The 13,783-nt window shown below is 47.2% G+C and overlaps 1 protein-coding gene across 29 annotated transcripts in view; it reads left to right on the forward strand.

Moving 5' to 3' along the window:
* Nucleotides 1-13,783, forward strand: part of DZANK1 (double zinc ribbon and ankyrin repeat domains 1) — a 112,826-nt gene that overhangs the window by 70,653 nt on the left and 28,390 nt on the right. For 5 of the 29 annotated variants that reach the window (XM_077872030.1, XM_077872027.1, XM_077872028.1 and 2 more), the window contains 3 exons: nucleotides 7,480-7,607; nucleotides 8,968-9,070; nucleotides 9,151-9,687. In XM_077872030.1, the coding sequence (XP_077728156.1) occupies nucleotides 7,480-7,607; nucleotides 8,968-9,070; nucleotides 9,151-9,166 (247 nt within the window). In that variant the 3' untranslated portion in view covers nucleotides 9,167-9,687. Of the gene's footprint in view, nucleotides 1-3,994; nucleotides 4,071-7,479; nucleotides 7,608-8,967; nucleotides 9,071-9,150; nucleotides 9,790-13,783 lie in introns of those variants that run through there. The other 24 variants (XM_077872037.1, XM_077872036.1, XM_077872035.1 and 21 more) reach the window with 18 other exon arrangements.

Below are 13,783 nucleotides of genomic sequence, written 5' to 3' on the forward strand. Positions count from 1 at the left end.
TGATATTTCCACCAGGTGCCCACAGCTCATCCCAGACCCTCCACTTCTGAGACATTGCCCTTGTAGGAAAGTTGCCATCTGCTATTTCTTTTTCCTTTTTTAAAGATTTTATTTATTTATTTGTTTGTTTGTTTGTTTATTTAAGAGAGAGAGAGAGAGTGCACATGAGCGGGAGGAGGGCAGAAGGAGAAAGAGAAGCAGACTCCCTGCTGAACAAGGATGTGGGACCCTGAGATCATGACCTGAGCTGAAGGCAGACACCTAACTAACTGAGCCATCCAGGTGCCCCACCATCTGCTATTTCTTTCTCTTGACCCAGGACCCAGCAAAGAAGAGTTGCTTGGTGAACATTTAAGTATATTAGGTTTTTATTGCTGCATAACTAATTACTCCATAATCTATCTTCATGGTCTTTTAATTGTTTGTCTCTTTTTCCCTCAGTTTCCCTCTTTGCCATCAACTTGTCTTCTATGTCACTCACTCGTTCTTCCACCTCGTTAACCCTCGTCGTTAGGACTTCTAGTTTGGATTGCATCTCATTCAATTGATTTTTAATTTCTGCCTGATTAGCTCTAAATTCTGCAGTCATGAAGTCTCTTGAGTCCTTTATGCTTTTTTCTAGAGCCACCAGTAGCTGTATAATAGTGTTTCTGAATTGGCTTTCTGACATTGAATTGTAATCCAGATTTTGGAATTCTGTGGGAGAGAGGACTGTTTCTGATTCTTTCTTTTGAGGTGAGGTTTTCCTTCTAGTCATTTTGCTCAGTGCAGAGTGGCCAAAAGCAAGTTGTATTGGGAAAAGGAGAAAAAGAGAGGAGAGAAGGAAGGAAATAAAAGAGAAAAGGAAGAAAAAAAAAGAAAAAGAGAAAGACAAAGAAAGGAAAAAAAGGGTGGGGGAAGGAAACAAATCAAAAAGCAAAAACAAAAAAACAAAACAAAACAAAAAAACAAAAATACACGGGGGAGTATCTTCTGATTCTGTGTACTTTAAGTCCTTTGGCTTCCCTTGGAACTTGTCCGTCCAGCTGGTCTTCTGGGGGAGGGGCCCGCTGTGCTGATTTTCAGGTGTTAGCAGTTGGGGGAGCTGCTCTGCCCCCTGACTGGTGCAGGGCTCAGTGGGGGTTGTTTACCCCGTGAGGCCGCAGGAGGAACAGCCCCAGTGGCGGGGCAGCTCTGGAAACCTGGATTCAGCTCCGGCAGGAACTCCGTCTGCAGGGCCTGGAGGCTCCGGGGCGGGGCCGCTGATCTGCTCAGCTGGGGCAGGAGCGTCCTCGGCCTCTGCCTGTCCCGGGGGAGGCCGGATCCTGGGCTGTGTCCGGGCGCCCTGTGCTCCGGGGCCTGCGCTGTTGGATTCGCGCTCCCGGGCCGCGCAGCCCCCTCCGCGGAGCCGCCCCCGAGCCCCCCCGAGCTGCTCCGGGTCCCGCCGGGTCCCGCCGTGCGCGCTGCAGCCCTTAGGGAGCTCGGCGCACTCTCCTGGGCGCGCAGTTGCTGTTACTGTCCCCGGGAGCCCGAGGGCATCCCCTCCCTTCTGGGTCCTGCTCCAACTCCCCGCGAGCCCCTTTCCGCCCGGGAAGGTCGGTGCAGCTCCTGCTCCTCCGGGACGGGGCTCTCCTGTCCTGGGGACACTCGCCCCGGCCTCAGCCCGTCTCCTCGCGGGGCCCCTCCCCCTCGGAGGCCTTTTGTTTCTTTATTTCTTTTTCCCCGTCTTCCTACCTTGATAGAAGCGCGAACTCTTCTCACTGTAGCGTTCCAGCTGGTCTCTCTTTAATTCTCAGGCCGAACTCACAGATTTTCAGGATGATTGGAAGGTTTTCTAGGTAATTTGGTGGAGACAGGTGATTTGGGGACCCTACTCTTCCGCCGTCTTGCTCCTCCCCCCATAACTAATTACTCCAAAACTGAGTCGCTTAACAGTAATAAAACCTTACCATGGCAGTTTTTGTGGTTTAAGAATTCAGAAGCAGCTGAGCTGGCTGGTTCTGATTTGGGATCTTTCATGAAGTTTGCCCTAAAGAAGCTGGTCAGGGCCTCAGTCATCCAAAAGCTTGACTGGGCCCAGAGGATCTGCTTCCAGATGGTTTGTTCACATGCTGCTGGTTTTGTGAGGAGGACTCCGTTCTTCCTGGTGGGGGCCTCTCTATGGGCTGCCTGAGTGGCCTCACAACATGGTGGCCCCCTTCCCCTCAAGGGAGCAATCTAAGAGAGAACATGGCAGAAGGCACTTGTGTTTTATCACCTACGATTGGGATTACCCACCATCAGTTTCACTGCATTTTACTGTGGTCAGCTCCATTCAGTGTGAGGCAACCACACAAAGACCCGAATAACCAGGAGGTAAGGACCAGGAGGAGGCCATTTAGGAAGTTGGCTGCTTCTGAGAGTAAATAAATAGAATGAATTGATGAGTCAATTAGTAGATTGTCTAGAAAATAAGGATTTGCAGTGTTCCATGGTAGTTATCAGTAAGCTTCAGAAAACACTTTCCTTTTTCATAGCTGGCTACCTGGAGAAGGTTATGATGTAGATAAATATGAAAATGTTTAAAAAGTATGTATTGGGCACGTGGGTGGCTCAGTCAGTTAAGCGTCTACCTTCAGCTCAGGTCATGATCCCAAGGTTCTGGGATGGAGCTCTGCATGGGGCTTCCTGCTCAGTGAGGAGTCTGCTTCTCCCTCTCCCTCCACCCCTCCCCCTTGCTTATGCATGCTCTCTCTCTCTCAAATTAATAAATAAAAATTTTTTTAAAAAATTAAAAGTATGCATCAACAAAGTATTAATAGTTAGATATTGGGGTGCCTGGGTGGCACAGTTGGTTAAGTGTCTGACCATTGGTTGCAGCTTCGGTTGTCTCAGGGTTGTGATCTTAGGATTGTGAGATTGAGCCCTAGGGTAGGCTGTGCATCAGCATAGAGTCTGCTTGAGGTTCTCTCTCCCTTTCTCTCTGCCCCTCCCGCTTATGCTCTCTCTCTCAAATAAATAAATCTTTTTAAAAAAGAGATATCAACACTTATTAGCTATTTAAGCATTAAATAAAGCAAATGCTTTAAGCATTTATGCCACAAATATATCTGGATCTGGTTCCTCACGTTAAAGAAATGTAATTTAATTTACCTGAATCCCCTCTTCTCTTTCCACCTTTCTACAATCAGTGTTATCTTTAGGTGGTAATCAGAAAAAAAAAATCACAGATGCCCACTGAGCTTTCAGGTGCTCTCCCATCTCAGACTGCCAGCCCAGGACAATCCACTTCTCACCAAGACAAGCAACCCCAGGTTCTCCTTCCAAGTCCCACCCCATCCCCTATGTGCCCCTGTCTGTCCCAGGCACTCGAGTGAGCCAGGCGGAATCTGAGATTGGCCAAGACTCCATCAATGTGCACAGAGGAACGTAGCTTCACACATGGTTTCCTATTTTCCCCATCTCAGCTTCCTCTGCACCCACCCCTAGCCACCACACCTGACTTTGGGAAAGCTGCTCGTGATGATTAATTTCATGGGTCAACCCAGCTGGATTGTAGAGTGCCCAGATAGCTGGTTAAATATTACCTCTGGGTCTGTCTGTGAGGGTGTTTCTGGATGAGACTAGCATTTGAGTTGGTGCACTGAGTGAAGCAGATGGTCCTCCCGAATGTGGTGGGCATCACCCAATCTGTTGAAGGCCAGATAGAACAAAAAGATGGAGGAAGGGAGAATTCACTGTCTGCCTGACTATGGAGCTGGGACATTAGTTTTCTCCTTCCCTTGGACTGGGACTTACAGCATTGGTGCTCCTGGTTCTTAGGCCTTTGGACTCAAACTAGAACTATGTCACTGGCTTTCCTGGACCTGCAGCTTGCAGATGGCATGTCATGAGGATTGTCAGCCTTCTTAATGGCTTGAGCCTATTTCTTACAATAAACCTCTCTCCCTTCCACCCTCTACTATTGGCTCTGTCTCTCTGGAGAGCCCTAACACACTGCTTGAATTTATTGTTTGATTTTCCTTTGATATTTCAGGATTATGTTCCTTCTTTTCCTTCAAACTGACCAGGTGTGGAAGGCAGAGTTCTCAGGGTAACTGCCAGTGAGTCACATTCTTATGTAGCCCCTTACAGGACAGCCTGTAAATATTAAGGGATGCCAGTCCTATGATTAGATTATGTCATGTGGCAAAAGTGGGAAGACTGTGATGTAATTAAGGTCCATAATCAGTTAACTTTAGGTTCCTCAAAAGGGAGATCATCCTGGGTGGGCCTGGCCTAATCAGGGGGACCCTTTAAAAGAGCACATAGAGGTCAGAGATTTGAAACAGCAGAGATTCTCTTCTGTTGGTCTTGAAGCAGCAAACTACCATGTTGTGAGAGGATTGGTGTGCAGCCTCTAGAAGTTGAAGCTTCAGTTGTACCACTGCCAGGACCTGAATTCTGCCAACAATCAGTGAGCTTGGAAAAGAATCCTGAACCACAAATGAGATGACAGCCCCAAGTGACATCTTGACTTCAGCCTGATGAGACCCTGAGCAGAGGTCTCCGCTAAGCTGTGCCCAGCTCCTGACCCATGGAAACTCTGAGATAGTAAATGTGGGTTGTTGTAAGCAGTGACTGTTATTGTAGTAGGTTATGCAGCAGTAACCATGCTCTTCCAAAGGTCTGTGCAATGTTTTCTGTAATGAACTTCATTCTGGGCCAAAAAGATAAATCATGATTCTGAATGGGGAACCCCTAAGTCACAAGGACATGGTTTCACCTTGCTGACACTGCGGAAAGCTTTCCTGCTGAAGGAGGCAGTGTGTTGAGCTCATTCTGAAGACCTAAAGTCCTCACGTGGAGAGCAGATTCTGCCAGGAGGCAGCAGTTCTTACTGCTGCTCTCAAGTGTCGTGGTGGGGAGGTGGCTGCAGGTGGCATGTATCCACTTGGCCCCCCTCCTGCCTTCTGGTCTGGAGATCCTGAATTCCTTCTGCTTCCCACCAGGTAACAATTCCTGTTGCAAGTACCCTCAATCAGTGATGGTGTTCACTCCCTGTGGGTGAGACCAGCGGCTTGCATCCAGGCTTCAGGCCACACAGAAATCCCCACCTGCTTTGGATCCAGCGGGGACCACTTGCACTGCTCAGGTTATTTCTCAGGCTAGAAGTCCTGCAATGGTCAGGATTGTGTCATTCGAGAGGCACTGTGTTCTACAGCTTACTCGTCTACGCACGGATCATCACTACACACTTTCCCCTTGGAATGAGTTAGTGTACAAGTCAGTGAATTTCTCAATTTCACTCTACATCTTGTTCTCTTTTCTAGCCTTTAACTTGGGTGTAGTGGGCTTTCAGAAACTTTTGTGTGACTCTCTATCGCTGTCCCCCAGAGGTCACCCCACCCCCAACACTAGGATGCCGGGCTCCGGGGTCCTGACCCGGCACATTGCATGGGTCCCCATCCACTCCTTTGGGGCCTCTCAGATCCTCCTTCCTCCGGTTCTGCCTTGTGTCCTGCCTTTCTCCATGTAGCCCACAGTTGTCCTTGTGAGAAATCCAAATGCACTCCTCCAGTTGGCAGATGACTCCTGGATTAGCGGTTGCAGCCATCACTCCAGCCTCTCCTTGCTGCTCCTGAGACTATATACCTGAGCCTGAAAACATTACCTGGGCATGCTTTCTCAGCTCTGGGCCTGCGTACCTGTGGCTGCCGCTCCTGCTCCTCCACTGCCTGCCACAGCTGCCTCTGGTTCTCCTCTGGCAAAAGTGACCAGGCCGTTAAACTTGCCTGGTTGTGTGCCCATCTCCCTGGGACACTGAACATGCGTGGGTGCTGCATCGTGTGCCTAATTCTAGTTTCTGGCACGTGGTGGGTCCTCAAAAATAGTTGTCGATGTAATACATTGCTTGGCTTTTTTGGTATGGGCAAAAAGTTTTCTAGCCAAACTATAGTTTGGCTTTGTGGCAGTGTCTTGGCTGTAAGTTTGAAAAACACATTTCTTCTTCTTATTTTTTTTTAATCTGGTAGTTTTGCTATAAGTTTGTAGATAAAAGTATGTGTATCAGCAGACTATGAAATATTTGGGTATTGACTCTTTTATAGCTTAAAAATGTCTTTTTTTTTAGCTTAAAATTTTTGAAATAACTATTTTAAATTCCAAACAATGTCTTGGTTTTGTGGGTTTATGTGTTGTTCTAAGACAGGAATGTAGTATATTTTGCCTCTTGGCCACATTTATAGTTATGGTAGATATTTAAGCCTTATCAAATGTTGATAGTCTAAGCAATTTACTATTTCTCTTATCAAAATAATTGTGTAAACCATTACACAATTGTGCTTGTTGTAAAAAATTAAAACAACACAGAAAACTTAAATAAAGAAGAATTGCTGAAATATCACCATCCAGAGATAGGGTTTTTTTTTTTAAAGATGCATTTATTTATTTGAGGGAGAGTGCCCTGAGTTGGAGGTGGGATGGGAAGAGGGGTAGAGGGAGAGAGAGATTCTTAAGCAGACTCCCTGCTGAGGACAGAGCCAGCTGTCAGGGCTCAATCCTAGGACCCTGAGACCATGACCTGAGACAAAATCAAGAGTCCAAGGCTTAACCGACTGAGCCACTGACTCAGCCACCCAGGCACCCCCAGAGATAGTTTTCTAAACGTCTCTCTACACAGACTATTTTACACAAATATTTTTGTTCAATAATATATTGAAACCTATCTCCTTATAAAAATGATATTCTGGTTTTACTCAACATACCAAAAAATACTTTGTGAAATGCCTTTTGTTAAAGGAGGAATCTTATTTCACCTGCTTCTTCTGCTTTCTTAAATTCCTTAAAATCAAGATGCAACTTTACGGGGAAATTGAACTCATCCAATCAAAATGTATTCGGTGAACAATTAGTATGTGCCTGCCCTTTGGGGACAGAAAGTGGGAAGTGGGAAGTGGGACTCCCATTCAGTTGGATTTGCCATGACATGTGGCGAGACAGCGAATGTTGCACACAGAGAGTCTAAGGCATGCATGTGCCAGTCCATGTTTGTCCTCTGCCCAGTGGATCTGAGGCTCTCCTGGAGAAGGAAGCCCAAAATAAACTCACAGCCAGGTTCAGGCACCCTTTTTTCCCTTCAGACTTCTGGTATCACCCGTGGCTTTGACCATGTCTCTCCTCCCTCAAATCCCCACATCTTCTCTAATAAGTCTTTGTCAAGGGTACCACAAGATGGAAAGCCTCTCTCTGAGGCCTAACGTGAGCTGAAATTTCTTACTCAAGCCCCTTTCCAAGCTTCTTACATGTCATTCTCCAAAGTTCTGCAGTAAGAAAGCACGAAGACTTCACATTTAGCTGCAGAGTGCAGTAGGCATGGTGGCTTTTGGATTAAGGCACACTTGTGCTGTTTAGATGACTGGTTGGAAAGCAGCATGTCCAACCCCACATCCCCAGGTTTCTCCACTCCCTACAGAGTGGAGCAAACAGCACCATGGAATTGTATGGTTTTGTTAGTGCTTTGTTTCACCTTACCCTCCCCAGGTGGCAACCGCATTGTGCAAGCAAGCCTGTGACCTCAGCAGGGAGGAAGCTTAGAGGCATGGCACAGGGCGCTGCCACAGAAGCACAATTCCAGACGTGCCGCCTGACTTCACCCCCTTGGGTCAAGTGTATGTACTGAATCTTAATCAGTGGGATGCACTTATTTTGGGGAAACCCGTAAAACTACATTTTCAGGGTTTTTTTTTTTTTTTTTTTTTTTTTTGGCAGTTAAGTTAAACCAAACTATTTAGAACCCTTGGTAAATTCTGGAGAGAAATCACCTTACAGTAAGGCTCACCTTGTGTCCCTGGGGTTGAGACAAAATAGGGACAGGACTCAGGGCCCCTCCCCGAACCTCAAAGCCATGTGACTATACCGTAAAGTGAACACTCCCTAAGAGAAAATTCATGAATCTGTGTTTCTTGAGCAATATATCTTACAGAAATACACAAAACAAGAGGTCAACTTAAAGGAGAGAGGCCCTGCAAAAAACAAGTGAGATGTGGATCAAACCAGTCTGCGCCAGGGTAGACCTCCCATGCAGGTGACCACTAGGAGTACCCTCAAGTTACATTTCCTTTATTTAAATTCTAAAAGTCATGCCCAGCGGTGGAGATTTAACATGCTAATGAGACAGGCAATGTTCGGAAAGCATAATCTCTAAGTACACAAGAGCCAAGAAAACCCCACCTCTACATTCTTAAACCTCACACTTTTCCCATCTAAGTTTCTTTAAGAAACTCTCCATGCCCTCCACAGTCTTTCCTCTATGCTGTCTCCCTGGAGCCGGAGCATAAACTCCAATAAAGCCTAGCCTAAAACTCCTGTTTCCTTCCTTCCTTCCTTCCTCCCTTCCTTCTTCTCTTCCTTCCTCCCTCTCTTCCTCCCTCCCTTCTTCCCTTTCTTCCCTTCCTTCCTTCCTTCCTTCCTTCCTTCCTTCCTTCCTTCCTTCCTCCCTCCCTCCCTCCCTCCCTCCCTCCCTCCCTTCCTCCCTCCCTCCCTCCCTTCCTTTTTTAATTTTTAAGTAGGCTTCATGCCCAACACCAGGCTCAAACTCACAACCTTGAGATCAAGAGTCCCGGGCTCCACTGAGCCCCGCAGGCACCCTTTTTTTTTTAAGGTTTTATTTGAAGTAGTCTCTCTGCCCAGGATGGGACCAGAACTCACAACGCACAGATCAAGAGCTGCTTGTCTTCCAACCTAGCCAGCCAGGCATTCCCTCTTCTCAATTTCTATCCCTTGGAGAGCTGAGGGCCTGTTCAGTAACAGTAGGCTCTGGCTCTGAGGCCTTGCCCTGTTGCTTACCCCCTGTCTCAGCTGGGAGCACCCAAGGGCCCCTAGGGGCCTCCCTGGCCGTTGACCCCAGCTCCCCTTACCCTCATGCACATCCAGTCACCAAGCCTTGCAGATTGGTTCTCCTATACTGTTCTTGGCTTCCTTCCCTCCTCTTCCTACAACCACTGGCTTAGCCAAGGTCATCACTTGCAGGTTTGATGAGACTGCCCTCCTCCAGATTATGCTCCTCAACGCTCTTCCATCAGAGCTGCCAGAGTGGCCTTCGCGAAGGTGACCCCGACGGTGACTGCTTAGAGTGAGTCATTTGTTTATTCCCACTTGTCAGGGGGACGGGCTCCACTCTCGGGCTCCACTCTGGTCTTCCCTGTGTGCCAGGCTCAGCCAGCGGTGACTCACGCTCAGGCCAAAGGGCAGGTGCACAGCTTCCTGCACATACCAGGTGGCACCTGTACAGGATGTGGGCGTGCCCAACCCTGATCAAACAGAGCCAGGGACAAGCTATGGAGAAGAAAAGAAGACAGATACACGAGAAATGAAAGTCTTCATTCCTTAACTGTCTTAGAACTTAGTTCCCTGGTGTCCTTGGAGTCACTGGCTTCTCCAAGCCCTGGAGGGGAAGTCTGAGTCTGGGCCAATATAGACACAGTGGAACAGACACGCCACCAAGTGTCACCTAAGTGGGTTTTGGCAGCTGGAAGAGGGAGACCTTTATGTGTCAGATTTACTAGAAATGGAGAAAGGAAAACACTAGCAACATTATTAATGTTCCAAAAATATTTATGCTAAGCCTCGGATCTGTATATGTCCGAGGAATGACTCTTGGAATTCCTGGCTTCCTTAGTGATCGGCACAATTTTAATATGGTAATAGTTACGTTCTGCATTTCTGTGCTTCTCCTTATTCACATGTTCATTCACTTTCCAGAATAATACATGTTTATAGCACACACGTGCAATACAATGTGCCATATTTAAGTTTTTTGAAATCGTTTTCTTGAGGACTTAGGGGTGCTACACGATAAATAACTAATGGAGAACAGGAAATCCTGACAGTGTGCTACTATAATAGGAATAAAAAGCTGCCCTGATCAAGTGAGATCAATACTTTGATAAGCTTTTTCTCCAAAAACTGTTCAACTGGGCAGCCCCAGTGGTGCAGCAGTTTGGCACCGCCTGCAGCCCAGGGCATGATCCTGGAGACCCGGGATCGAGTCCCACATCTGGCTTCCTGCATGGAGCCTGCTTCTCCCTCTGCCTGTGTCTCTACCTCTCTCTGTCTCTCTCTGTGTTGCACATGAATAAATAAGTAAATAATTAAAAACAAACAAACAAACAAACCCAAAAACTGTTGAACTGAGTTGCCAAAAATGACATGAGGATATTCGGTAGAAAACATTAAGGACTTCGGCAAACTGAGACCCTTTGAGCTATCTGTAACCTACACTATTTTAACTTAAATGGTGTTCACTATGGTTGGTTCCAGGTGACCCATGAGTCAGCTGTGTTCACAGTGTTCCAGAAGCTTTGTTCTATGTGATGATATATTTAGAAGTCACCGCATTCTGAGTTCCACGCAGTGAGGACACTGGGGGCCCAGACACTCCAGTCTGAAAGTGGCTTCTCCTGTGGCTGGTGGGACCCAGTAACCAAGAAGCAGCCAGGGTCCCAGTTTCAGGAGTCCTGGCTGTTTTTTTTTTTAATTATTTATGGTAGTCACACACACACACACACACACACACACACACACACACACACAGAGAGAGGAGAGAGGCAGAGACATAGGCAGAGGGAGAAGCAAGCTCCATGCACCGGGAGCCCGACATGGGATTCGATCCTGGGTCTCCAGGATCGCGCCCTGGGCCAAAGGCAGGCGCTAAACCGCTGCGCCACCCAGGGATCCCTGGGGGCCTTGAAGGTAAATGACATTAGAAGGTTTCCTTTACACAGGACAAAGACACAGGTAAAATGTCCTTTCTCTGCTCATTGCTCCCCTTCTCTTTGATCCTGAAACATGGACAAAGGGACAGAGATGTTTCCAGGCTTTAACTGTACAAAGAAATGCAAGGTATTTGGCCTTTCCTGGGAGGAACCAGCCTCTGCACACTGCTGGGTGTTTGTCCCAGCAAAGGAGGGGGGCTTAGGAGAACAGTGTGGGGACCAGAGGCCAGTTCTGAGGGGAGAAAGTAGAGGCCTTCCTCTGGCTTCTTCCCCTCTGCCATTGAAGACCTTTTGCTCATCAGCTGGGACCTGGGAATGTGCACGTGGTCGGAATCCATGGGGGGAGTGGGGCTGGCCTGGGACTGCTGTCACCCGCCCCTTGGTCGGTCAGGCAGAGCTTTCTGGTGCTTTCTGTCCGGGAGAGCTCTTAAATACATCGAGCGTTCAGCGACATAGGAAGCCTAGAATCGTATACATTTCTTAAAACATCCTTTATTGGGGGGAAGGGGACAGCTTTTTATTAGGATGCAAATCTGGTCTAATGTTTCAGATCTGGCCTGGATGTCTTCATGGAACTTGCTCAGTATTAGACTCTGCTTCACTGCCCCCTCCCCTAAGCTTCCCCTGCCCTCTTCCTGGCCCTCTGTTCGGCCCTTTGTCTCCATCTCCCCTTCTCCACCTCTCCTCCTCCCTGCCTTCACCTCTTCCCCTCTTCTTTCCCTCCCTCCTCTCCCCACCTCCTCCATTTCTAACAGTTATCCCTTCCCCACCCTTTTATTTTATTTATTTTATTTCCCCCCCACCCTTTTAGATGCAGTATTTGGTATTTACCTTAATAATCAATGGACTAATATTCTTAACGTGTCCATTTTTCTTCCTCACTGAGGGCTCATTCTGATGTTCCATGGAGGGACCCCTTATTTATTTAGGAAATACCAATTTGAACTGGTACACTCACCTCCTGTGGATATAAACCCACCAGTTTTTACAGAAAATACATGTAAATTACACTGTTACCTCTGTTTCATTATTCACACAATACAGGAATCCAGTTACTGAAAATGTAAATGACGTACAGACATTCCATCCCGGGAACTCATAATTGTCCATCTTTCCCCCCAAGGGAACAACTGGAAAGTTTTTTATTCTCTTAAACCACCTGGACGTAATCACGTATATGTCTGCCTGTCTGCCTGAGGTGGTGCTGTGCTCACTTACATGTGTCACATGTAATGCGGTTGATTTTCTACAGTGGCTGGTGGCCCTTTCTGGGTGGTCGGTGTCAGGTTTAATCCGGTTGGTAGTGAAATGAAATAGGCCAGGCGAAAGTGGTCGGGCAGGCTTTTTTTTTTTTAATAATAAATTTATTTTTTATTGGTGTTCAATTTGCCAACATACAGAATAACACCCAGGGCTCATCTCGTCAAGTGCCCCCCCCAGTGCCCGCCACCCAGTCACCCCCACCCCCCGCCCTAATGGACGTGCTCTCCGGGAGGTTCACAAGGGCGTGAAGCCGAGGAAGTCGCACCCAAAGGGAGTCCCTGTGGGCTAAGGGGCAGGGGCGAGGGGGTGCGTCTGGGCGGGGCGAGGCACGGGGCCTATTCCTGGGGCCGCGTCCTCGGCGGTCTGCGGCGGGGACAGATGCTGGGTCCGCCGCCACCTGGCGGGGCCTCCCGACAGTCGCAGTCACCTGTGGCCGACCGACCGGCAGGATGCGGGGCCTGCGGGCGGTTCTTCTCCAGGCTTTGCTCCAAGGAGCATGAATAGGGAGCAGGCAGGTAGGTTATCACTTCTTGGATCTAGACCCTTGAGTAGGTAAAGGAATTTAATTTATCCCAGGGCAAAGCTGACTTCCTTACTATTATCCTACCCGTGTGCTTTGAGGTGGCCTGAGTACCCTGCTCATCTCTGTGCTTCTGAAATTCTCACATCCATACTAGACTTTTAAACAAGTATTAATTCTATCTCTTGTTATAGATCTGTTCAGATTTTATACTTCTTGAGTAAATTTTAGTAGGCTGTCTTATTCTAGAATTTGTCCGTGTCATCTGGGGTCTCTAATTCGTTGAACAGCATAGGATTGTTCATAGTATCTCCTTATGCTTTTTTCTTTTTTAAAAAGGATTTATTATTTATATGAGAGAGCGAATGAGCAGGAGTGGAGGAAGGGGCAGAGGGCAGGGGAGATCTCGGCAGGAGCTTGACCAACTGACCCACCCAGGCACTCCATATACTCTTTTTGTTGTTGTTGTTGTTTCTGAGCTCATTAATGATGTCCCTGCTTTGATATTGTTTCGAACTTTCCTCTTTTTTTCTGTTTCGCTAAAGGTTTGTCAATGCTGTCCATCTTTTCAAAGCACCTGCTTCAGGCTTTATTGATTCCCTGCGTCATTTATCTCCATTCTAATCCTATCATTTCCTTCCTCTGCTACCTTTGGGTTTCCTTTGCTCTTCTCTCTAGGTTCTGAAGGTAGAAACTTGTTGTTGAGATCTTTTTAAATGTAGACATTTCTAACTATGAATTTCACCTTGAGCACTGGCTTCACAGGCATCCCATACATTTTGGTGTACTGTGTTTTCATTTCATCTCAAACTCATTTCTAATTTCCTTTGCGATATCTTCTTTGACCCATTAGTTATCAAGCAGAATGCTGTTTAATTTCCAGAAATCTGTGAATTTTCCAGTCTTCCTCTGTTACTGATTTCTAGTTGTAGTCCATTGTGGCCGGAGAATGTTCCTTGTTTGATTTCAATCCTTTGGACTCTCTCTAGACTTGTCCTAACCTAATATGTGTTCTGGCTGGAGAGTGTCCCAGGTGCACTTAAGAAGAGTGCAGGCTCTGCTTTGCTGTGTGCTGTGCTCTAGACAGCTGTCCAGGCTGTTCAGTCTGGCTGGATTACAGTGTTCAGTGTCCATTTTCCTTGCTGTGGATTACAGTGTTCAGTGTCCATTTTATCCCTTACTGAGGGTGGAATACTTAAGTCTCAGTAATTATTGTTGAATTACTGATTTCTCCCTTCAATCCTGTCGGTTTTGCCTTGTGGATTTTGCGGTTCCATTGTTAGGTGCA

Source organism: Canis aureus, chromosome 26, assembly GCF_053574225.1.
Source record: "Canis aureus isolate CA01 chromosome 26, VMU_Caureus_v.1.0, whole genome shotgun sequence".
NCBI classification, from domain to species: Eukaryota; Metazoa; Chordata; class Mammalia; order Carnivora; family Canidae; genus Canis; species Canis aureus.